This window comes from Pelophylax lessonae, assembly GCF_965119305.1.
Source record: "Pelophylax lessonae genome assembly, chromosome: 10".
Lineage (NCBI taxonomy): Eukaryota > Metazoa > Chordata > Amphibia > Anura > Ranidae > Pelophylax > Pelophylax lessonae.
In genome coordinates this window covers 175,530,428-175,556,503 of record NC_138777.1, presented here as the reverse complement: position 1 = coordinate 175,556,503, position 26,076 = coordinate 175,530,428, and the positions used below count along the sequence as shown (strand labels likewise).

The following is a 26,076-nucleotide window of genomic DNA, read 5'->3' as shown; positions in this document are numbered from 1 at the left end:
CTTATTACATTGGGGACCACATTGCTTTCTCCCCTTAAAAATGAGTTAAGCTGGCCAACTCCATCAAAGTAATCCCTCTCTGACCAGTCCCTACTCTGCTCTGCCAAATGCAAATAATCCAGGCGATTTAGTGTCATTATGGGGCAGACAGACACATGTTTTAACATAGGGTAGACCAACAAGGGTAACCATATAACTTAAATTAGAGAAGCCTATTAGCTGTTAAATCAGCCTACCATCCTCTCAGGTTGCAGCCAAAGGTGTTCTGAAACCAAATTTCTCAAGCACTGCTCAAAGATATGGCTAACCTATACTATCAAATGCCTTAGTGGCATCAAGTGATAGCAAGGCCATAGTACTCAGATTATCCGGGGTGTCTGCATGTTAACAAATACTCTACAAAAGTTAAGAGATGCAGCTTTCTATGAAGCTGGCTTGATCTGTAAATCAATGAGGTAATGAATATATATGGTTTCCTTTACTATATGCTACCTATTGGGAGCTGCATAGGTACAAAGGTTTGTGGTCACCGTAAAGGAGTTGTACTGCATGAGATTTTCTGTAGTATGCTAAGATTTTGGTATCTTCCTTTGTCCTCCCCTCCTATTTAGCACTAGTTCATTTAATCCTAGCTTGACACTCCCCATTTCCTCCATATTCCCTCAAATAGTCTTGGTCATTCCCAGAGACCGGACTCTGAAAAATCATTGTCTTCTTAAATTTAAAATGACTGGAAAAACATCTGTAGTGCAATTAGCTGAAATAAAATTGTGTTGGATTCAACCTCTTTGTCTTATTGAAGAGTTCAGCTGCCTGCGAAAGGTGCTGTCACGTACCTGGTGGAAGAGCCTGACAAGTTAAGGAAGGCATCTCTTACACCCCTGACTTGGGGCCCCTGATAGAGCAGACAGGTAGCGCAGGAGTACAGAGTGGCATGAGTGCCAATTGGTTTTGTTAGCAGCAGGGCTGGATGGATTCTCAGGATCAAGCAGGGGAAAACCGCCAACAGACCGCAGTGCAGCAGGAGTGCCAGGTGGACACCAGTGAGCAGGAGACAGAAGCCAGCTGGTACTAAAGATAGCGGACAGGCTGGTAGCAGACAGGGTGGTAGCAGACAGGCTGGTAGCAGACAGGCTGGTAGCGGACAGGCGGTAAGCGACACCAGTGGAATATAGGCAGAGGCTCGCAGCAGGCAGCCCAGCAGCGATGGGAACAGAAGCAGAGTCAGACGAACGGGGTCATACACAGGCAGACAGATCAGGCGCAGATGCCAAGGCAGGAGCAGTTCCAGGATGCAGGCCAAGTCGGTAACAGATCAGGGGAGCAGCAGCAAGGGGAACAGGCAGAAGTGTGGTCAGAGGTAAGCCAGGGTCAATGCAGGTGGAGTTCAGAGTAATCAAGACATGCCGGGTCGGTAACAGTAGTCAGACGTAGAGTAACAAGCTGCAGGTATGCATAGGAACACTGTAGACAAGAGAGCACTGAAGGATAGCACAGGCTCAGCCTAAATAGCCTGCCTGGTACCAATGCGAGCAACAGATGCACATGTGTGACCATGTGCGTGCACGAGCACGTGCACAAATTCTATAAGCATGAACAGGAACATGTATTAGCCTGTGCCTATACACAGGACATCGTCTGGAAGAGCCATCCTGTTTGCTGGAATGTTCTTCCTGAAGTCAGCAGATGGCCATACTGTCCGAACAGTCTGGGTCTAAGGAGGTAGGTCAATGCATAAAGCAGCATTTGAACCAGAGCTAAAAGGCTTTCTAAAAGTTACCTAAGTGGAACTTTACTGATATCTAGCCTTTTTTGATGCATGAATATACAACAATATTTAATATATATGCATAGGGGAAATTGTGCGCATCTATGGCATTGTTTATAGCTCAGTAATAGAAGTACTGTCATTAGAAGTACTGTCTCTCTCTAACATGGGATATAATAACATCTGTGTAACTTTCACATTTTTTTTTTAAATCTGAATGAATTAATTATTTATCCGGTTATTCAGGCCTGTCTTGATTATGATTTAATACACCATGTAGCTGCCAAATGTACTTCTCAAGGTTCCAGTGATAACCAAATGTTACTTTCCCCTGAATGATTGCCAGCCCTCGGATAACTGGTCACTATTTCATTGGTCTGCCAGGTGTATAAAAGGATTGTTTATAAATCAGAGGGTCCCAGAGTATCATTGTAAGAAAATGGCATTATTTGGTATTCTCTCATTCATAGCACTTGTGAGTGCTGCTTATGGTAAGCATTGTGTTAAGACTTTCATTCATTATAATTGGCCCGTTACTTGTTATGATAAACAATTATTTTAGAACAAGCTTTATTTATTTATAATGAAATATACTAATGTATCTAGTGCAGTATATCGGGGCAGCTATGCTTGTTTTATGTTAAACTGGTTGTAAACCTCAGACATGAAATATGAACAAAGCATATCCCTTTATAGTGTGTACTTGTCTCAATTTGGAGCACTATGTGTCATTTCTGTCTGCTGCTTTGTTCCTTTGCTATCAGAATAATTCACTTCTTACAAAAGTGACAGGGGAGGGACCTCCAGCTAATTGACAGCCTCAGCTCTGTTCCTGTGTGAAAGGTGGTGGTGGGGGGGGGGGGGTGGTTGTCCGTTCCTTCCAATCAGCTCTCAGAGCTCTCCTCACTGAGCTCTGCAGAGTGTAAATTTTAGTTCCCCATCCCTGCTTTCTGACAGCTCAGACAAGCTTTATAAATTCTGCACTCTGAATGGATGTGAAGAAGAGATGGCTCCAGATAAACAGGTACAACTTTTGTAGAAGGGTTTTCTTAACTGGGTATATGGAAGTGTTTACAGCCAGTTTAAGGGCCTGTATTATATCCACTTTGGCTCCGGAAGGTTTACCCGCCTTCATGACCAGGCCATTATTTGCGATACGGCACTAATACGAGTTACTTTAACTGACAATTTTGCCGTTGTGCAATACTGTACCTAAACAAAATGTATGTATTTTTTTTCACAAAAATAAAGCTTTCTTTTGGGGGTATTAAGCCCCCGTTCACACTGGGGCGACCTGTCAGGCGACCTGGTCGCCTGACAGGTCGCCGTAGGTCGCCTTCCATAGAGAAGCTGTGGACCAGTTCTAATAGGAGCGACCTATAAAAAGGGTCCGGAGCTTCTTTGGGGCGACCCGGAGCGACCTGCATAGACTTCAATGAAATGAAGTCCGTGCCGGCCGCTCCGAGGTCGCGGTGCGAGCAGCGCGCCGTGACCTGTGAGGTCGCCCCGGGAAGTAGCGTCGCCCCAGTGTGAACGGGGCCTTAATCAACTTTGTTTTTTTTTTTGTTTTTTTTACACTATAAACAAAAAAAGATCAACAATTTTGAAAAAAAAAAAAAAAACAATATTTTTACTTTCTGCTATAAAACACATTCAATAAAAAAAAAAAAGAAAAAAAAAATCCAAAGAAAATCAACATTTCTTTATCAATTTTGGCCAATATATATTCTGCTACATATTTTTGGTAAAAAAAAATCCCAATAACTATATATTGATTGGTTTGCGCAAAATTTATAGCGTCCATAAACTATGGGATATTTTTTTTTTTTTTTTACTACTAATGGCAGCAATCAGCGGCTTATAGCGGGACTGCAATATTGCGGCGGACAGTCGGGACACTAACTGATGATGAAAGGGTTAGATGTGTACTACTGTGGGGAGCTGCTTGTACTAGGAGAAGGCATACATGCATAACCCTGCTTAGCAGAGACACAGGATTCATGTCTTCTGTAGTGAAAGAAGGGCGATCTGCCTTGTTTACATAGGCAGACTGCCCTTCTGCCTGGGTACTGAAGCATTGGCGGGTGCCAGCGGACATTGAGTTCGCCATACTCGCCAATCAGCTCCTGCTGTGTCTAATCACAGTTTGAGCGGCCCTGAACCTGGAAGTGCAGGATCACGTATTAGGTACATGATTCTGCGCAGGAGAGCCGCCTTGCTGCCATATATCTACAGTATACGGTCAGCAAGCGGATATTATATGTAACTAAAGACCACGCTTTATTCTTTTTTTTTTTTCCACTAACATTTTATTGAGAATAAAGAAAAGAATACAGTAACAAAGAATAAATGGGCAAACAATCAGGCGTTCAGCTAAAGCCGTCAAACGGCCGGCCAAAGCATGAGCACAGATGATACAACAGTAGCCATGTAACGCATATGTTAGAAAATGACAAACAACAACAATGAACAGTCAAATGATGGGGTCACGGAGGCAACCAGTATGTGCTAATAGGCTATCGCTGTCTAGATTTCGTGTTAACAATAAATGTGTGGACCATCATCTGGAATGGATGACCACCTATTCGGTGTTCCGAATGGTGAGACACCTTATTAAGGTCCGGGAAGCCCCCAGATAAGGGAATAGGACCCCAGAGGATTCACGCCAGCAGGAAGGGAGAAAGAAAATAGATAAGAGAGAGAGAAAGGCTTTATTATTTTTTTATTTGGATAGGGTGGAGAGGGATTAGAACATCTGTCAGTTTTTTTTTTTTATATCCCTTCTATTGTCCTGTCCTGTTTACCATTATCATCGAAGATGAACGTAAAAGAAAATCCCAAATTTTGTGATGACGCCAGTACAGTAGAGGGTAGATCTTCCAATGGGCATATCAGTTCTGGTGACACCCCCTGAATCCCTCACTTTGGAGAGATTTGTTCTCACTTTTTGTTTTGACTATGGGACAGGAAGTGAGGGCAAATCTCCCCCATGAGACACAGATGGCAAACAAAACCTGATAGGGGTTATATTCCCCCTTTATTCTATCCAATATGAAAAAAAGTTTTTCCTTTAGTTACACTTTAATACATATACATTGTTTTTGTCATTTAAATAGTTGTGTTTCTGTACATTTCCACCTGCTGTAGATTAGATGTTGGAAGTGGAACACATAGGAACCATTAGGAAACCGTTTGAGAGAATTTGAATGTTTGAGCCATCAGGTCATTTAAATATTTGGTATACATTGCATGGTCTCTGGCAACCAGAACCATGGTGGTTGTTTCATGTCATTAGAGAATAGAAGTTAAGATACATGTAATCTACAGCTTTCATTAAAATAACACCTGGTGATCTTACCATGAGTGCCGGTTCACACTGGTGCCATGCGGGAATCCTGCGAATCCTCTGTGGGTTCCCGCATCGCACCTGACTTGCAGGCAGTTCACACTGCCATATGCAAACTGCTGGGAGTGTCAATATAAAGTTAACGACACCCCCAGATTATTTTGCATATCGCAGTGTGAACTGTCAGTCACACCTATGCGATCCGATTCTGGTGCGGACCTAAAAAAGGGTCCTATGCGACTTTGGTCCGAATTCAATCCAAATTCAGCCATGCAATCTATATGGATGAATTTGCATCGGACACACATCTCATGTTATTTGCACAGCAGTGCGGTGTGAATTACATGCAAAGTCTCACATATGTGTGAACCAGCACTGAAGGTCCTTGTTTATGTTCTTCCAGCTAAAGAGGACATCGCTTTGTTCCTGTATCCCAACTGTGCTTGTTCCTTGTCACCGTGTCACACACCCTTCCAACAGGGTGTTCTATTAGGAATACCGCTACCTATCAGATTCTGCAACTGGAAGTGACGTACGGACTAGAACGTAGTGCGCATGCGCCATGTGTTCCAACATGGCCGCTATGCATTCCAATAGGTTTGCTAATGTGACAGAACACGAAGCAGAAGCAGCCATCTTCTTACACCCACGCAAGTCCTGAATTTTACATTTGATTTAGCAGTAAACTCACCTTATATACTGAATCACAGTATTACATTTGTATTATTATTGTATTCTACTAAGTATAGCGAGAAACCTGCAGGTAGAAGGTGGCGACAGCCATCTTGGTACACCCTGAACTGCTCAGCGACAAACTGATTATATAGTGAAATAGACTATTTCACTCGGTCGCAGTGAAATTGTCTAGTTCAGTATATAAGGTGAGTTTACAGCTAAAATAAATGTAAAATTCAAGACTTGAGTGGGTGTAAGAAGATGTCCGCTGCTGCCTTCATGTTCTGCCACATTGGGAAAGCTATTGGAACGCATAGCGGCCATGTTGGAACACATGGTGCATGCACAGTAAGTAGTTCTAGTCCGAACGTCACTTCTGGTTCACCATCACCAGTAATTCAAGGATTTATTAAAACCCACCTATACCTTTGGGGTCCTTTCACATGGGCGTTCCGGCCCTGCAGACTCCGCTTATCTCAGCGGGGCTTGATTCGCCGATCCCCACTGTGCAGGTTCGTCCCTACTCACTGTGCTGAGACGGACCTGTCAGAGCCCGCTCTCCTCTTTGGGGAGATCGAATAAAAATGGACTGCCTGTATGTTTTCAACTGATCCGCCAGACGGATAGAAAATAGGGTGACCATCCGTCTGAATTTCACGGATAGGATCGGATCGGATAGAAGCAGGTGTCAGCGGACATATCACCACTGACATCCTTTGCCCCATAGGGGTGAATGGAGCATCCGATCATATCTGTCTGAAAAGCTGACAGGCAGACCTGATCGGAAAGCCCGTGTGAAAGGGGCCTTAAGTCTAGTACACAGGGGCTGAATGCCAAGTGACATTGTGTGTATGGCAGCCGGTCCAACTGTCGGACGAGTATGCTGGAAAACCAGTAGGCAACTGGCTCCCGATCAGCGATCTCAGCCAATGGCTGAGAGAGCTGACCCGAGTGTTCTGAGCAGGGAGGCCGTCCCCCTGCTAGAACACAATAGAGCAGCAGGGGAGATCACTGTACTAACATTGGATTGTTAGTACAGCAGCCCAGGCTATAGCTGTTAGTTTTTTTTGGGTTGAACAGAAAAAAAACGAGTGGCCTGTGCTAGGCTGAACCCTGAACCACTCTTTCTCCCTGAAGCACTCCTCCCACTCCCTTTAAACAAAAAAAAAAAAAAAATCCCATTGTACATGTATACCTTTCTTACTACAGCCTTCTGACAACCCTGATAACTTCATGGGTCCTTCTCCTTGGCCGTGGCAGTGGGCAGTCCCACGTATGTGAATCTCAGGCTGTCCAGGAATATTGTGAGCCCAGGCCAGCCCAAAAATGCACCTCCATGTCCATGAGGTACTGCAGCAGACAGTTTGGGATTGAAGGTAAGTATTGCAGCCATAGCTGCTTTTATACTTGCCTAAGCCTCACTTTAACAAACAAAAAAAACTTTTTTTGAAAGTGGAGTTGGTCTAAGGCTAAGCTCTACTTGCAAGTTTGTGAAAACGTTTTAAAGATTGTGCAAAGTGCAATGCAGATGCGAAAAGAGCAAATAATCTGAATTAATCTTTGACTGCTCTTTCTACAATAAGTAGTAAAATGGATTGGTTACTATGGGTTATATTTAATCCCTGTTTTCTCTCTGTTCACATAATCATTTGATTTACGCAATCTATAAACTTTATACTGTGACATTTTCATGTTTCGTCACATAGGTTGCGGTCAGCCAGCCATCCATCCAGTCCTCACTGGATATTCCAGAATTGTGAATGGTGAGGAGGCGATTCCAGGATCCTGGCCATGGCAAGTCTCTCTTCAGGTAAGATTGCTCTCCATTGTAATTTGTACCATTGCCATTTCAAGATACATAACAGCCAAGGCAGAAGGTAAAACAGGGTGCACACATTTATAATTCACATTTGCTTTTAAAGTACAGAAAGAACGAGTGTCAAGATTCTCAAGAGAATAATGCAAACATCGGGTTCTCACTTCCAATTTATACTGTGTAACTTGAATTTAGAAAAATGTTAATAGCTGTGTTTCAGGTCCTCTACAAACATATAAACTGGGTGTTAATTGCCGAATGCCAATTATTTTAGGTTTTTTTTCCTTTTATTGCAGTTACTGTGTTTGTGTTTTGTTTTTTTTTGTTTTGTTTTTTTTTTGCGCTATAAACAAAACAAAAAAAATTGAAAAATAAAAAAACAATATTTTTACTTCCTGCTATACAATATGTCCAATAAAATTATTTTAAAAACTCTAATGTCTTCATAAATTTAAGCCAATATCTATTCTGCTACATATTTTTGGTAAAAAAAAAAATCCCAATAATCGTATATTGATTGATTTGTGCAAATGTTATAGCATCTACGAACTATGGTACATATACTGGATTTTTTTTTATACTAATAATGGCAGCAATTAGTGACTTATAGTGGGACTGCGATAATGCGGTGGACAATCTGACACTGACACTTTTAGGGAACCAGTGACACTAGTGCTAAACATATGGACTGTACTAATGACACTGGCCGGGAAGGGATTTAACATCTAGGGCAATTTAAAGGGTTAAATGTGTGCCTAACCAGTGTTTTTGTGTACTGTGTGTGCTGCTCCCACTAAAGGTAGTGATGGATTTTGTTTCCCTGCTATGCAGGGAAACAAAATCTATCACATCCCCCTGTCAAGACGGAGTTCTGCATTTACATAGATAGAGCTCCATCCTGTCTCTCCTCGATGATCAGCAGGTGTCGGCAGACATCCATTGACTGGCACCCACTGATCTCCTTCTGCTGTGACTAATCACAGCAGAAGCAGCTGCAGCCCCCTACTAGGGAGTACATAAATACATAAGTATATATACAAGATTCTGCACAGAACGGCCACCCTGTAGCAGTACATTTGCTATGGGGTGGTCAAAAAGTGGTTAAAGCACATCACTGGTAAAATTTTAAAATCATATATTTTTTTCCACATTGTATTTTGATTATTCCTAGCCTATTCCTATATATATGAATGATCTTGAAGTTTGTAAACTTACTTTGTAAGATCCCCACACATTAATTTCCTTGAATTCCATGCCACATAGTCACTATGCCCTATAGTGTCACACATTTCACAGAGTCTGCCTTCCTAACTACAGAGATGCTCATAGGGGGAGTCAGTACAGGAATCATGGCTTTTCGGCAGCAAGGTACTATGGGAGTCCTTAGAATCTGAAAGTAAAGCATGCAAGCTGCAAAGCATGCAGGGAATCCAGGAAGTTGTATAGAGAGATGGCCAGCAAAGGCAGCACTCACAACCTGAAAGTTGATCTTTCCTGTAAGCTTATACCAGACATCCCAAGTCTCCTGCGACTTGTGGGAGTCTCCCGCCTTTGGCCGGTGGCTCACGGACACCCGCAAGTGCCCTGCGATCTCTCATCTGCTGTGGGAGACTTAGGATGTCTGCAGTCAGTGACAGCGCCGCTGTTTCCTGTATAGTTCTGGCTCTGTCACAGGCGGAGTGATATGACATGTACTCCGCCTGTGACAGGAGCCATACAGGAAGCAGCGGTTCTGCTCTCTACTGCAGCCGCTGCTTCCTTAAGCAGTACCCCCATAACCAGCATTACCCGCAGGCAGTGCCAGCAGTACCAACCAGCATTACCCATCAGCATTACCAGCCAGCAGTACCCGCAAGCAGTAACTGCCAGCATTACCCCCCAGCAGTAACCCCCAGCAGTAACCGCCAGCGGTACCCACCAGCGGTACCCACCAGAAGTACCCACCAGAAGTACCCACCAGAAGTACCCGCCAGCAGTCTGCAAAATAAGTAGAGAAGATATGTGCATTAGCGTATGTAAATTGTTGCAATATGTTTTTTAATAACTAGTTTTGTTTTGTCATAATATGTCATATCCTTGTTCATACATGTATGAATAAGGACATGACATTTTCTGGCTGCCTAAGTCGTATGTGCTAGGGGGGCAACTAGCCCCCAGCACATAACTGTAAATATCCCAGCATGTGCAGCGTTTCTGACTCCTACCACCATGACCACTTCAAATCTCTGAAGTGGTCATGGTGGTTAGAGTGTTGCTTTATTATCTCTCAGAAGAAGTAAACCTCTGTATACTGATTCCATTTCATTTGATCATCCTCTAGTTGTCTTAAATTAGTGTTGGGGGGCGCGGCAGCACGGAAAGGGCGTGGTGGCGCAGAGGGGGCGGTGGCGGCGCGGAGTGCCACCTCCCTGAAATGAGTTTGCCACCTCCCTGAAATTAGTTTTTGCAGGTTGGGATGCCTGTTATATTGGATTGTCAATAATGTCTATTGTTTGTATTGCTATTACAATGCTGATATTGTTAAAGGAAAGTGTACAGTATGCTGTGACCATAGAACTCCTTTAAAGATAAGGGTATATCATTTCCTGCCTTCCTGTTATAGGACAGAACTGGTTTTCATTTCTGTGGTGGATCTCTGATCTCCAATGAATGGGTTGTTACTGCTGCACATTGTAATGTGAGGTAGGTATTCCCTAATGCAAACCTGTATGAAGGGAACGTATATTGTATATATCACTACTCCTATTGATGTAGATGCTAGATGCTGAGCGGTCCTAACAACCAACCACTGCTGGCCTGTCAGTAATGCAGGAGCTGGGACCGCCGAAGCGGGAGTGCGCTGCATCTATTGAAAAGGTAGCATTAGTTGGAACTGTGGCACCTATTAAAATAAGCTGTGGACTTAATATTTTCTCGGGGGGGCAATTGTCCAGTTGCCCCCCCCTGATTCCGCCCCTGTCCTATTATTGGACTTTTCTGCTGCCCTTCGACAACGTTTACCACATGCTCCTCCTAAAAAACCTTCACTCCCCTGGCTTCCAAGACTCTGCTCTTTCCTGGTTCTTCTCCTACTGTACCTAAGTGTTCCTTCAGTGTCATCTACTACCAGTGGCAGGACGTCACCTAGAACCCAGGGCCCCCCCCCCCTTCATCTTTCCACGATCATTACATGTCAGCAAAAATCCCCCCCCCCCCCCAGAAAAAAAAACAGGCTCGCCCACTAAGCATAAATTATACCTCTTCCCAGTGCAAATCTTCCCCACCTGCTGAAATCCCCCCTCCCTGCACAAATCTTAAAACTGAAGAGAAAAAGGGGGTTAAAGAAGGTGTGTGTGTGTGTGTGTGTGGAAATCTTTGCCCCCATCCCCCAAATCCCCCCTGCACAAATGCCAGCAAAAAAATCACTCCCCCTAGTACAAATCCTCTACCCCTCAAATTTCCCCTCCCAGTACCCATACACTCCCGCCCACCCCAAATCTCTTATTCCAACACAAACCCCCCCAATCCTAGCACAAGTCCTTCCTCCCCCAAATTTCCTCTCCTAGCACAAATACCCACCCAATCATTCCTAATACCACAAATCCCCACCCCCCTCTAATCATTCCTACTACCACAAATCCCCACCAGAAAAAGAAAACAATACCCCTCCTAGCACAATTCCCCCCCCCTCTACCCTATCACCTCTTCTAGCACAACCCCTCCCCCCCTCCTAGCACAAATCATCTTCCTCCACCCCCCTCCCAACACAAATCCTCCCATATCACTACTCCTAGCACACCACACAAAATTCCCCTCCTTAAACAATTCTTACCCCCTTCTGCCACCCAATTTCCCCCTCCCAACACAAATACCCCCCCTCCACCATTATCCTTGCAGCGCCTTCCCACCTCACATGATACCACAATGCCCAGGGCAGCCGCCCCTCCTGCCCAACCCTTGTCCTGGCCCTGTCTACTGCTCTACTTCCTCCTTTCCTCTTGATCTTTCTGTAGGGGGTCCTGCAAGGCTCTGTCCTCAGACCCCTTCTACACGTTTTCCCTTAGTCAGTAAATAACTTTGTATGAATCAAAACAACAACAACAATTGTGCAGGTGACATAACAGAACCTATAGAGAATTGTTAGTCCATAACAAGTCCAAACTGATTCATGAAACAAGTTCAGTGTGAAGGTCAATAAAAGATTCAATGAAATCCATTTGATGTGGATACTAAACACTCCAGGCAGCCTGTTTCTAGAGCTAGAAGCTGACTTTAGGACAAAAGCACAGACAAACAGAACGACAAAAAAAAAAAAAACAAGAGCCATTTATGTGTTTTTAACTGCATCCTACACTCAGATGGCTCTTGTTTTTGTCGTTCTAATAACCTTGAATGGCTTCTGATACTGTGCCTATGCTGATGACACCTAAATCTATCTCTATCTGTCAGCTCGCCGCTTCAGTCTTGCACATGACTAAGTTACTAATTGATATATCAGTATGGATGCCAAACCACTTCCAAAATTTATTCTTTCAAAAACCCAGAAAAATGCCTAAAAAATTTCCCCCGCCCTCTCCCCACACTGTTCCATTGGGATTAATAGCACAACTATCCTTCCCTCCCCTCATACCAGGGTGCTAAATGTAATCCTGAACTCTGGCTTCTCCTTTTAACCCCACATCCAGTCCCTGTCCAAAACTTGCTGCCTTCACCTCTGTAACATTTCCAAAATACAACCTTCTTAACCAATGACACCACCAAGCTACTAATTCACTTACTTGTAATCTCTTACCTTGACTCCTGCAACCTCCTCCTCGATGGTCCACCTCTACACAGGCTATCACCCTTCAGTCTTTTTTGAATGCTGCTGCCAGACTTATCTAGTCTACCAACCACTAAGTGTCTGTCACTCCTCTCTGCCAATCCCTCCACTGGCTTCTGATCGCCCAACAAATTAAATTCAAAATATTAACAATTTACAAAGCCATCTACAACTCTGCCCCAGCTAAATTAACAACCCTTTTCTCAAAATATTAATGAAACGGTCTTTCTCATTCTCCCAAGACCTCCTGCTCTTTACCTCCTTTATCACCTCCTCCTATTCTCACTTCCAGGACTTTCAGAGCCTATCTATTCCACTGGAACTCCCTACTCCAACCTGTATGGCTATATCCTACTGTCTGCCTTTAGGTGTTCCCTGAAAACGTATCTCTTCAGGGAAGCCTATCCCGCTTCTCGCTAAAAACTGAATATGACTTTTTCAAACAACTTATGCCCACACAGTAAATTTAATTCATACCTTATGCCCTTCCTTTTAGATTGTGAGCTCTCAAGAACAAGGCCCTCCTAACCCCTTTATTTTTCATCATATTGTGACTGTACAGTTTCCTTTGTTGATGCTACAGTATATACATCCTGTATAATAATATTAGTATTGTATTTTAAGAGTCCATTCACATTGCCGCGACTTGTGAGGCGACTTGTGTGCCCTCAAGTCACCCCAAGTCGCTTAACATAACAAAAGCAATGTTAATCAATGAGTGCCGTCTTAACTGGCACTACTGAAGTCGCTCCAACTTCTGAAAAGGGTCCTGTACTACTTTGAGGCGACTTGTATCCGACTTGTCCCATAGACTTCAATGGGAGTCGCCTCCTTATCTTATTTGAAGCGACTTGTGATCCAACTTGTGATCCGACTTGTGATCCGACTTTCCATTAAAATGGTCCAGAACCAGAAAAAAAGATAATTTTTCTTATAATTTTTAGTAGCACAGGCATAGGGCTCCTTTCCACCTGGGCGTTTTTGTTGCAGGCATTTATCTGGCATTTTTGGAGGCAGGCATGACTTTTTTTGGATTTTGTGTCTGGGGGGTCTAAAAAGTGTACCTGTGAAGTTTCAGCTCTGTAGCATGTCCAGAACCAGAAAAAAAAGATAATTTTTCTTAGAATTTTTTAGTAGCACAGGGATAGGGCTCCACTCCACCAGGGCGTTTTTGTTGCAGGCATTTATCGGGCATTTTTTGGGCATCTTTGGAGGCAGGCCTGCAGAGAAGCCAACTGCAAGGTTTAATGTTTTACTTTGAAGACGTGTTAAGCCAAAGTGATCTTTGATGAGATTTACATGATCCACTCCTTCCTTCACCAAATCTTCCAATTGGTAATGGGGGAACACATTGGCTTATGAAAGTATTTTAGTTCTGCAGCTCAGCTCATTCTTTGCACTCTGTAATAAATACATGAAAATGACCCCAATACACAAACCGTATTCCAATAACGTATTCTGTTTTACAGAACTACACACAAGGTTGTTGTGGGTGAATTCGATCAACGTTCATCTGCTGAGAATGTTCAGGTTAAATCTATTGCCAAGGTACATTCCAAGTTTTGCTTCATTCTGTTAGTAGCCATTTATTTTTTTTGCTTGCAGCCTTTGCTGTTGTACTGACATATAAAATGTATGTTGCTTTGAACCTTTAAAAATGTTGGTAGTAGAATTCCAACATAAAACATAGTTCTTTATAAAATGTGCATGACTCTAAAATATGGCAAGTAATCTTTATGTTAATTTCTTCATTTTCATGGGCATTTACCAACCTATTGTAGCTTTCCAGAATCGGGCCATTACCCTGATATGAACCTAAGCTGTTTTTGAAGGTTTACTGTATTTTACTTCGATACATTTGTGAAATACTATATGTATTTTAGTAATGTCTTACAAATTTTACTCTAGGTTTTCAAGAACCCAAAATACAGTCCATTTACAATCGTGAATGACATCACTCTAATCAAGCTGGAGTCTCCGGTCACTGCTCAACCACAAGTATCTCCTGTCTGTGTAGCAGAGGCAACTGATAACTTTGAAGGTGGTATGAGGTGTGTCACCACTGGATGGGGACTGACTGATTCCTCTGGTATGAAAACACTTTCGTTATTCAAACCAAAGAGTAAATAGATGTGTACCCTACTTTAAGGATAGCTCTTCATTAAAAACATAGAGGCTGCCATTGCTGACCCCTCCCTCTCAAGCTAGCAGTTGTTTGACTGTCATTGTGACCTCTATACTTTGTGTCACTGACTTGAAACAAATGTACTGTATAAGAATGTCTGCATTTTTTCATTTTTCTTGATCTCCCGTATATACTTCTTCCAGGTCAGGGGCATCAAACGTATTAAAGCTAGCAGATCAGCATGACAGCCATGCAACTAGTAATTTTGGAAGTGGATCAATAGTGGCAGCCCTCTTTTTTTTATCAGGACAGATATATTTTTTTTTACCTTTTTTCACGGTTCACCCTTGCCCTTCATGGCTTTCGGACTATCCATGGCCTTCAAGCCATTCATGCATCAGCCATTTTGGATCTTGGATCCTCTCCAGCGGTGGGCAGTCCTCAATAATATAAAGAGCAGGGCCAACATCCTTGTATGTGAGTGCAGGGTGCTGTGGTGATGCCCCCCCCCCCCCAACATACAGAATGTCTTACATTTTCTTGGTTGAATGAGTTTGGATGTTCCTCAACCCAAAAGACTGAGGACAGCTCTGTCTTTAAAAACCAAACTCTAACATTTTGCATAAATTAAAAGTGGATTTCCGGCTTATTTTGCAACTTTAGTGATTCCTGGAGTGCTCACTATGCTGATGGCATTTTCAATTATTTTCGGCGGTCCCTTACCTTATTTTCAGGGCATTTTTGATTGTACTTCCTCCTTCTCCCCCCTCTGTGGCCGCGGCCACCGATATCACTTCCACCTTTGCATTGCATCCAGTGGTGTATTTTGGTTTTGTGCTGCCCTAGGCAAGACTAAAATTGGGCGCCCCCCCTATGTAAATTTGCCCCACTCCCTTTTTAATGGATGTGACTCCCTCCACAATTGAAGGACTACAAGTCCCAGCATGAACCCCTGAGATCTCACGAGGGGGGTGAGAGGAGGTGGGTGAGAGAGGGGGAATCAAAGAGTGAGAGAGAGAGGGGAGATGATAGAGAGAGGGGGGTGAGAGAGAAAGAGAGAGGGGGTGAGAGAGAGGGGGTGGAAGAGAGAGAGGAGGGGTGAGAGAGAGAGAGGGGGTGAGTGAGAGGGGGGGTGAGAGAGGCAGCTCTAGCAACCAGTGGCCAATAGAGTCTCAGGTGGAGGGGGGGGCAGCTTTTTTGCTGCCCCCCTGCAAAGTGCCGCCCTAGGCCTGGGCCTTGTTGGCCTAGGCCAAAATACAGCACTGATTGCATCCTGGGAGCTGTTTGTCATCACTCCCAGGAGGGTGGAATCAGGAAGAACTCCCAGAACACTCCCTGGAATCAGGAAGAAGGACAAAGCAGATTACACTGCGGCTTCAGATGCCCATATCCAAGATGGCCGAGCCCAGACAGCATTTTTAAAAGTACAATTTTGACTAAAATCCAATACCGTACACCTCCGCATTATTAATGGTCACTATAAAGTCTCCCTATCAATTAAAAAAAAATGGTTGCAGATAAAGTATATGCCCATATAAACTGATAGTAGTTGCAATTCTGTACACTTTTGCCTGCCTGTGAAATCTAACTACCCTGCATAGGTGACTTTGTTATCTTAGATACAACTAGCCTGATGCATTGAAGCTAAAGAACAGAAATAAGCACACAATTGGAGTTGTTGCCAATGGCAACTTGTCAGCTTTCTTCTTTCATTTTATTAAAAAGTTCAAAGAACTATTCTGATTGACTGTTATGAGCAACATAAAATCAACATAAAAGTTGTGGTTGTTAAAATTTCTGCCCAGGACCAGTCTTTGCTTATAAAGTGAAGAAGGTTAAGCATGATTGTTTGTGTAAAATCTTATGAGGTTTAAGGGACCTCTGTGCATGTCTTTATAGAGGAAATTTTTAGAATATAAAATGATTGTAAATGGGTTTATTGCTGCTTCCTCCCTACAGCAAGCCAAACCCCAGCCAGGCTGCAGCAGGTAGCTCTCCCACTTCTCACTAATACCGAATGCAAGAAATACTGGGGCAACAAAATCCATGATGTGATGATCTGTGCCGGAGCTGATGGTGCCTCCTCTTGCATGGTAAGCTTACTTATCAAATACTGTAATTCCCTAGCATTTAACATGTCTTGGATGCTCTAAAAGTGAGACCCCCTGCCTACCTGGGGGCTTTAATTGTGCTTCTCCATGTTTGTTTACCATCAAAAATTTTAATTTGGTTTGGGTAAAGTGGGACAGGGTAGACTGTCCGACAGTGCTTACTTTTATCTATGGCCCTGGTGAGATTTTGCCCTTCTTCCAGACCTGGTGACGATGTGTCATATTCTGTTTATGTGGGAGATTATTTATACTTCTCTTTCTGTTCAGGTGACAATGCAGTGGGTAGGGCTGGGAATAGGGAGGGAGGGTCAGCTGCCCTGGGCGCAGTGCCTTTATGTGTTGGGGGGCCCTGGGCAGCAGCCCAGTTTTGCATTCAACCAACCTGAGAGCTAGCCTTTACCTTTTCCATTCTTTACTGACCTGCCCTACTCGCTGGGGGTTGACCTACCTGACAAGGGAAGCCCAAGTAAAGGAGTAGTGACATCTTTGATGGTTAGGTCCATTATCTGCACCAGTAGCGTACTGTTTGGCATCTTCTCCATGGGCACTGGATGTGGGACATAAGGTAATGGGAAATCTCTCCAAATAAGCCTCAAAGAGTAGTAAAAATGCAGCAAAAGCTATAACCCTTACCCACTATATCCAAAGCTGAAAGAAACAGACTGTGAGATTTACACTTTCCCTATCACCCCTATTATCATTTTTTGTTTTCTGTTTGACAATATTGTTCATTGGACTCCTTAAATTTAAGGGTGACTCCGGAGGACCTCTTGTGTGCCAGAAGGACGGAAGCTGGACACTGGTTGGCATTGTGTCCTGGGGAAGCTCCACTTGTTCCCCATCATCTCCTGGAGTATATGCACGAGTCACTGAACTCAGGGACTTTATTGACCAGACCATTGCTGCCAACTAAAGATACTGCTGTATTTCTGTAATTTTTTCATTAAAGATTAATGAAGTTGTGAAACAAACTTTGTCATTTTAGATTTCTTGCAATTCATTTTGGTTTCCACTCTAAGCAAAAAACTTTAGTCCTCTTGCTTCCACTTTTAAACTGGTGTACACAAAATAGTAAATAAAGATATATATATATATATATATATATTACATTGCAGAGTGGAGCAGTCCAGAGTACCCCACTGTAAAGCATGCAGAATAATGTAGTCTGTAGTGTATACACTGTATACAGAGGGAAGTAGTTCATAATATATATCATTCATCGCAACATACAGTACACAGGGTGTCAGCCTGGAGTACATCATGGTGTATAGAATATATTGATCCAGAGAAGGTTTTCTCAGCCTTTTTAACCACTTGCCGTCTGCTCACTAGAGCTCTACTGCGGCAAAGTGGTTCGTTATCGTCTGGCGACGTAGACCTACGTCGCCAGACACTCCCCTTTCTCAGCGGCACGCGCACGCCGCCGGAGGCTCGCTCCCGCTGTATTCAGTCACAGCAGGAGTCGGGCCAGGGGAGGAGCAGTGGCGATCGCCGCTGCTCTTCCCCGATCGTCGGGGATCTAGTGTGGAGATCCGCCTGCTTGTGTAAACACAAGCGGGCGGATCTCCTAAGTGACAGGCAGGGTCAGATTGCAGGGTTCAGCATAGCTGAACATGCGATCTGTCCCTGTGTCACTCAGTCACCTCCCCCCACACACGTTAGTAAGCACCAGGCATACATTAACCCCTCCCTCTCCAATAAAATTAACCCCTTCCCTGCCAGTGTCATTTTTACAGTAACAGTGCATATATATATAGCACTGATTACTGCAGTAATGTCACTGGTACCCCCAAATGTGTCAAAAATGTCAGTCAAGGGTCCGATCTGTCCGCCGCAATGTCGCAGTCCCGCAAAAAAAAAAAAATATCGCAGATCGCCGTCATTACTCGTTAAAAAAAAAACACCAAAAATTACAGAAATCTTTCCCTTAGTTAGTAAACGCAATAACTTTTGCGCAAACCAATCAAAATACGCTTATTGTGATATTTTTTTTTACCAAACATAGGTAGCAGAAAACAAATTGGCCAAAAATTTAAATAAATTTAGATTTTTACATTTTTTGGGGGGGAATTTCATATAAAAAAAATGTGAAAAATATTTGTTATTTTTTCAAAATTTACGCTATTTTTTTGTTTATAGCGCAAAAAGTAAAAATTGCACAGGTGATCAAATACCACCAAAAGAAAGCTCTGTTTGTGGGAAAAAAAGGACGTACATTTCGTTTGGGTAAGGCGTTGCACGACCGTGCAATTGTCAATTAAAGTCACACAGTGCCGAATCGCAAAAAGTGGCCAAGACGTAAGACAGCAAAATCCTCCGGTGGTAAAGTGGTTAAACATGGAGGAACCCTTGAAATATCTTTCCGGGTTAAGGGAACCCCGGCTAATAATTCTATACTGTATCTACAGCTCACGATACATTGGTATGATCATTGTGGTCATTAGGAAGAATTCCTTACAGATAGCTAAAAAGTTAATTGGGTACAGCAGTTGTTCATTTTTTACAGGACCCCTGGTAACCTTTGGAGGAATGCTGGTTGAGAAAGGTTGGTCTAGAACAGCGTCTCTCAACCTTTTTACCCAAGAGAAGCCCCTAAAATGTTCAGGTCTCAGGGAACCCTTACATAAACCATTTTTTTTTGATTGGAAGATCAATGGGATAAATGTCCTCTAAATTGTAGATCAGTTAGAAGAATGCAACCCTTAATGTGGTCGTCAGTATGCCATCCTTACAGACAGCTCTAAATATATCATTGGTGTCATGCTGATGGCTTTGCCAAGTGTCGTTGACCCTGGAAATATGCAGGTACCATCAAATGGAAAGACAATCAACTACAGCTCAAATAACCCTTAGAAACCTCTTTACATTCCCTCAGCTGCATAAGAGCTGGGGGGAGGGGGAGCACACCGATCTTCCCAGTGAAAGACTTTGCAGGGGGTTGGGGTGTCAGGACCAGTCTGATCAGTGGAAGAGAGCACACCGGGTCCTGAGCATAGCCGAGGAATTACCTATGCTGTGCTTTCATGTCTAGTGTGGTTAGTTTTATTAGGAAAGCAGAGGAACTGACAGGAACACCAGGTTTGTTACACATAGGAAACAATATGAAGAGAAAAGGATACTTTTCATACAAGTACATGGTACAGCAGCCATATAAAATGTTGAGTTTACATACTCTTTAATAATAGCATGCAATGCCAAGCTGCTGTATCCAATGCTTGCAAAATACTTTCCTATATCAAAAGAGGTAAAGACTCCTGAGAGAGATATAATTTTGCCCCTGTACAAATCATTAGTAAGACCATCTGAAATATGCAGTTCAGCTTTGGGCACCAGTTAAAAAAAAACTAATTCAGAGAACTGGAGGACGTGGTAACCAACTTGATAAGAGGCACGGAGGAGCTCAGCTATGAGGAAAGATTCGAGAAAACAAATTATTCTCTCTTGAAGAGTAGATTAAGGGAGGATATGATCACCATGTACTGTATAAATACATAAGTGGTCCATATAGTAAACTTGGAGTAGAGATCTTCACTTTCAGGTTATTACAGAGGAAAAGGGATCACTCATGTCTGGAGGAGAAGAGATTTAACCTTCACAAAGGGAAACGCTTCTTTACAGTAAGAGCTGCGTAAATGTGGAAAAGACTCCCCCAAGAACTAGTTCTGGCCAGCTCAGTAGATTATTTTAATAGAGGTGCATGTATTCCGAAATGCACTAAATATAACTGGATACTAATTTTATGAGGTAATAATGCCAGGGGTAGTTGATCCAGGTAATATCTGATTGCTTACCCGGGGATTGGGATGGATTGTTTTCCCCCCCAGAATAAATTGGATCATGCTTTATTGGAGTTTCTTGCCTTCCCCTGGAACAACTGTGGTTATAGGATAGTTTTTTATGGAGGTTTTCTATTTTGTTTTTTTTTTTTGTTTTTTTTTTGGTTGAACTAGATGGACTAGTGTATTTTATTCAACCTGACTAACTATGTAACCTCAAACATTTCTGGAGATCAGTTTTTTTAGGTATATCGCTATAACTTCACACATCTCCAATAAGTTCCTAAGCTCAAAACAGATTAAAATAAAAATGACAATTTATTAAAATAATAGAAAAGTTAAGAAAGCGTGTGTAAAGCATGGCGCCAACCTAACTAGTTTACACGTGTGCAGCTGCCCCTTTAAGTGGGCAGCCACCTCAAAATCCAAAAGTGAATAAAAAAGTCAGGCGCTAGCACACAACCTCAGTTTCTCAAAACAAATCCAATAAAAACCACACAGACATAATATGTGCTAAACATCAACCCATATAAGTCAATTAATATACAAATAATGAATGTTAAAAGTCCATAAAAAAAATGTGAATAATCCTTTTTTAAACTCTCCAACCACCGTGTCTTCTGATTATAAAATGCTTAGAACTTCTTCAAGTAGTGCTCAAATGCACACTTACCAACCATACAGTACATATTATATACACCTTGGATGTTTGAAGATATCACCCATTTTTGTTCCTCAAATCACAGTTGTGGTAATCCACTTACTGTATATACTGCCATATACAATTGTACCAACCACTGGCCCGCTTCTCTTTTTCTCATTACCAATCACTGGGACCCAGAAGAAAAATGTAATGTTCTGAGATTGCGTGATATTGTTTATTTAACAATATAGAAAATATAAAAGTGATTTTTGCACTTACTTTGTATGGTAACATCAGTACCAACATATACAGCCTAGTTTTGTCCTGCAGGCTGCTCGGTCCGAGCAGGCCTGCATTCCAAAAACCAAAAGTGCTAAATCGGAACACGACAGTGACATCAATGATAGAGGACGCGCAGCCTCAATGCATTTCACATACCAGCCTACCAGGTAAAAAGGTATTATTGCACCAAGATAAATTACACCCACAGTTCATAAATTTATACTACTTAAAACACATAAAACCAAATACTTCTAAAACCAAACCAACTCCAAAATATTATATTCACTTTTAATAAAATACATGATAAAACTACATAAGAAAATACCCCACAAAGAATAAAATTAAAATAAAAAACTAACCCCGGTGGACATTATTTTCACTCAAACTATATTTTAATTAAAATCATAAATCACAAATAAAACAGTCAAGATCAAAATCAATGTTCAAACCTTTCAGTAGCATGGTCTTCATTTCAAGTATCCATCTACCTTTCTTTTGACTCAGGACAGCATACCGTTGGGATCTTTGGTATGTGCCAATGCAACGTGTTTAGATAAGAAGTTTTTCTGGTATCCTATTGTGATGTTATATATGCTCTCTTCTTTTTGCTAACTTTCTTTTCATGCGGCCAGCGTATTGGAAACCGCACGGACACTGGACAAACACCATGACCTCAGTGTTAAAAGTGATGCAGTCTCTTTTCATAAATTTAATTTCAGTTATTCCTGCTCTAAATATCTTTCTCCTTTTCATATTTCCTTTGAGTTTCACACATTCATGGCAGTGCCTGCAGGTGTAGGACCCTTTTTTCTGAAAGAAACAAATGTTGTATGTATAGGTGGATTAATTACGGTACATTCTTAACAATATGATCACGTTGTCGTTTTTTATGATGATTTATTGACATCTATGACGTGGAAGTTGTTTTCTATGATGTTTTTTTTTTTACATGTGTGGTTTTCTTTATTCACATAGTAGGTCTGTGGATGTGCAGCACTTTTTAATAGACTTATTTAGCTAGGTGTGGGAAACACATATCAGTCTTAGCAGCAGCCAGGGGAGTATAATTTGTTATTATCACTAGTTTTGTTTTTATGATTTCTTAGCATATATAGTTATTTCAACAGTACACTTTTTTTTTTTTTGATATTCCACTACAGGTGATTAAAACCCTGGTTGCGCAGAGAAACAGCCTAATTAAATAAGGTTTAAAAAGGTTGGTGAATGTTCTGATATCTCAACGATAACATGGGCCAGGTGTGCGCATGCACATGGCTATCCAGAGACAGGTCGAGAAGCACCACCTAACGTGGAGTACACATGACCATCAGGGTAAACCTGTAATGTTCTGGTACCTTTGGTACCCTAATTCCACTTTTCCTAAGTGTATGCGCCCCACCATTCTCTTTTGGTAAGGTGCGCATACACCTTTAAGACTGATGCTGTCATCACTGAGCGCCGCTGGAGCGGCTATTTCAACCTCCGGCGGTCTCACTCACATGTTCGTTCAACGCCGCATAATCTGCCTTGAAGCTCTCATGCTTGCAAGCATACCTCGCTATCGGAACCACGCTGCTGATCCCTGTATCCCGTTACCGGATCATCCGCTCTTGCCGAACCTCTCCTCTACTACATTGCTACTAGTGATAAGTACCCCACAGGGGAAACCTCTATAACCTTCATACTAAAGCTTACACTATCTAGCTCTGCATACTAAGGACTATTACTACATCTGCACTAACTAAGATTGCTAGCTCTTGAGCCTAATACCATCTGCTCTTGCACTGGGTTGGTCTATCCTGTATGTTCACCTGCTACTCTATCATCTGCTACCATACATGATTGCTAAACCTATCTGCATCCCATCTGCTACTATCTTACTTTCAAGAACATTCCTTTCAAGTGTCTGTCATCTACCATCTCTACCCAACCTGTCTCTTCAGCCTATCATCACTATATTACTATACATATAAGTCACTCTAGGAACATCTTATTGAGTGTGTGTATTTACTTGCTGAATTGAGACTATCCACACATGATGAGTCGGGATGAGTTGGGATTGGTGTCTTACCTTTTTTTCTACATGACTACTGAAGTGGAATATTTCTGCAGCTGTAAATCCACATTATACATAAAACGCAGGAGCGTTACAAAACCCGCTGCAGGCAGTCAAATGTAGTCAGTATGAGAGGTAGGGTCACAGTGCAATGGAGCAATGAGTGAACATCAAGTTCTGCTACAAATTGGCGAAAACAGCAACGGAGACGCATGAAATGTTGATGCAAGTGTATGGGACGGAAGCCATGAGCAGAAATGTGCTTAGGTAATCACTGGGGGTTGAGCCTCATTCGGGTGAGCTGTCGACAAGCAGAACCCCAAACATGATCGAGTGAGTGCAACAAATGCTGGCACAAGATCAGCAACTGACTCTACAATTGATGGTGGAGGCATTGGAAATTGGCAAGAACATGGAGCACACCATTGTCTGCGAAGAGTTGGGTAAGTGAAAGATCTGTTCCTGATTTGTGCTGCACAAGCTGACAGAAGAACAGAAAGCAAAATGGATGGAGATTTTATTACTATATGTGACCAGGATCCATCCTTTCTGTGAATCATCATCACAGGGGATGAGACCTGGTGCTACCAGTACGATCTGGAATATAAGCGGCAATCGATGGAATGGTATTCACCGTCTTCCCCGCCACCCAAAAATTTCCCACCTGAAGAGCAAAATGAAAGGTGCAAGTTTTGCGGACGTGGCGACAATCCAAGAATGTGTAATCCATTCCTGAAGAGGCCTTTCCAGACAGTTTCCAGAAGCTTTATGAATGTTGCCAAAGGATGTGTGTGTTGTGAAGGATGGTGATTATTTTTTTTGTTCAATAAGTTTTTATTGAAAGGGGATAGTAACAACAAAACAACAAATATTGCAAAGCAGTATGCACACATCCAATAAAATAACACAGAAAATGGTTACATATGTCTAGAGAATTCTTGGCGATGCTTCAAGTCATCCCAGTCAGCCAGTCAGTGTGTATGAAGTAAACCAATAATAACAGATATAAAGACATATCTCCAGGTGGAGATAGGAAAAAGATAGACAAAAAAAAAAGAACAAAGAAAGTGAAAGAAAAGAGATCAATAGGGGTAAGGATGGGGAGGTGGTAAGGTGGAAGATTCCGATTCTTTGCATTAAAGACAAAAAAAAAAAACAGATATGAAGTGAGCATGGTCAATTGGATTGAGACATACGGTTAGCATAAGTGGGGGAAAAAGTGAAGGTGAACCAGCAGGCTGACAGGCTGATATAAGCAACTGACATTAGGTCTCAGTGTTCAGAGATCTTCCATATGGAATATATGGTAAACCACTTGTAGCCAATGTTAAACAGTGGGGATAGTAGTGGATGGCGATTATTTGGAAGGCCAATAAAGGTAATTTGTTTGTATCTTCTGTTTTGTTTGTTTTCTGATACCATTCAACAAACATTTTAGACACACCTCACATATAACTGACCCAAACTGGCAAGAAGTTTGGAAGAAAAGGGGCTTAAAGTGCATGTCCAGCCATACAACTTTTTTCTTGTTTTGGATAGAATGGAGGAGGATTACAACCCCATTGTTAGAGAAATTTACGCTCACTTCTGTCCTGCTGACAACATCAGACAGGAATTGAAAGAAAAAGCCACAAGGACAGAGACTCTACCAAAAAAAGAAACTTTTTTTCTGCCTATGCTGCTGTTGGAGTGTTCCCCTCACTTAGGGGGTAAAGCAGCCCATAGGTTTTCTTTATTTCCACCGCAGTATTGTGTGTGTGTGGGGGGGGGCTTCCCAGCTGGCAGAAAACAATAATTACTGCTATCGGCTAAAGCCTCTGGCAGTAATCCCATGGAAAAAATCAGACAGGCTGATTGTACCCTAGTCAATCGAATGGATCAACTTGGGTACAATCAGCCTGCCCGTACATGAATCCAATCTCGGCAAGTCCCTGCTGAACTGGCCGAATTTTGATCCGTGTATGGCCGGTTTAAATCTTTCTAACAGAGCCTCAGATAGCAGTGAAATCTTTGATCTGTGTTTTTGGAAAAAGTTCTTTACTGGAAGAACTTTGAAAACATGAAATAGTATTTTTACAGGAATTGATTCTAGCAGGCTCAGTAGATTGTTAAAAAAAAGAAAAAGACAGGTGAGTGTGTTTTTAGAGCACAAAATATTAATGGCTACTTACAATTTATTATGTAGCTAGGTTTGCTCGAAAACAAGGGCCCCTTAAAAGGAAATACAATTTTTAGGAAATGTCAGACTGCTTTGCCTATAACATTCCTTGCTTAGCCTTCATTATTTTCTCTCTCTAATAAACCACCAAATGACAGTAATTGAAAAACAGTACCTCCTCTGATTCATTCTATTAGTAGGATACAGCTTGAAAAACACATCCAGAGTACACATGCTCTCCCTCAATTACCTTTGTTCCTTTGGATAGACGTCATAAATGTTTTTTCCCCCATATCTTCCAGGTATTCAAGGACCTCTCCAGACTAATCCCATTTTAGGAGTAAAAAAGCTCTTTAAACTGTTTGAAATAATGAAACGAAGATCGATGCATTAGGATGTAGTTATTATTGTAATGTATTTAAAGTGTTTAGTATTTTAAGTGGCTGTATAGTATTTTATATACGGTATTTTTTATTATTATTTTTAGGACTAATAAATTTAGGCGTTTTCATCTTTTAT

At 42.1% G+C, this 26,076-nt stretch overlaps 1 protein-coding gene across 1 annotated transcript; it reads left to right on the top strand.

Moving 5' to 3' along the window:
• The first annotated feature begins 2,178 nt into the window (after positions 1 to 2,178).
• On the top strand, positions 2,179 to 17,602 carry LOC309565594 (chymotrypsin A-like). The gene is made up of 7 exons (XM_082270547.1): positions 2,179 to 2,259; positions 7,496 to 7,599; positions 10,208 to 10,287; positions 13,876 to 13,954; positions 14,315 to 14,495; positions 16,491 to 16,624; positions 17,394 to 17,602. The coding sequence occupies exons 1-7, from the start codon at positions 2,208 to 2,210 to the stop codon at positions 17,553 to 17,555; spliced, it is 792 nt and encodes a 263-aa protein (XP_082126673.1). The 5' UTR covers positions 2,179 to 2,207; the 3' UTR covers positions 17,556 to 17,602.
• Positions 17,603 to 26,076: the final 8,474 nt, after the last annotated feature.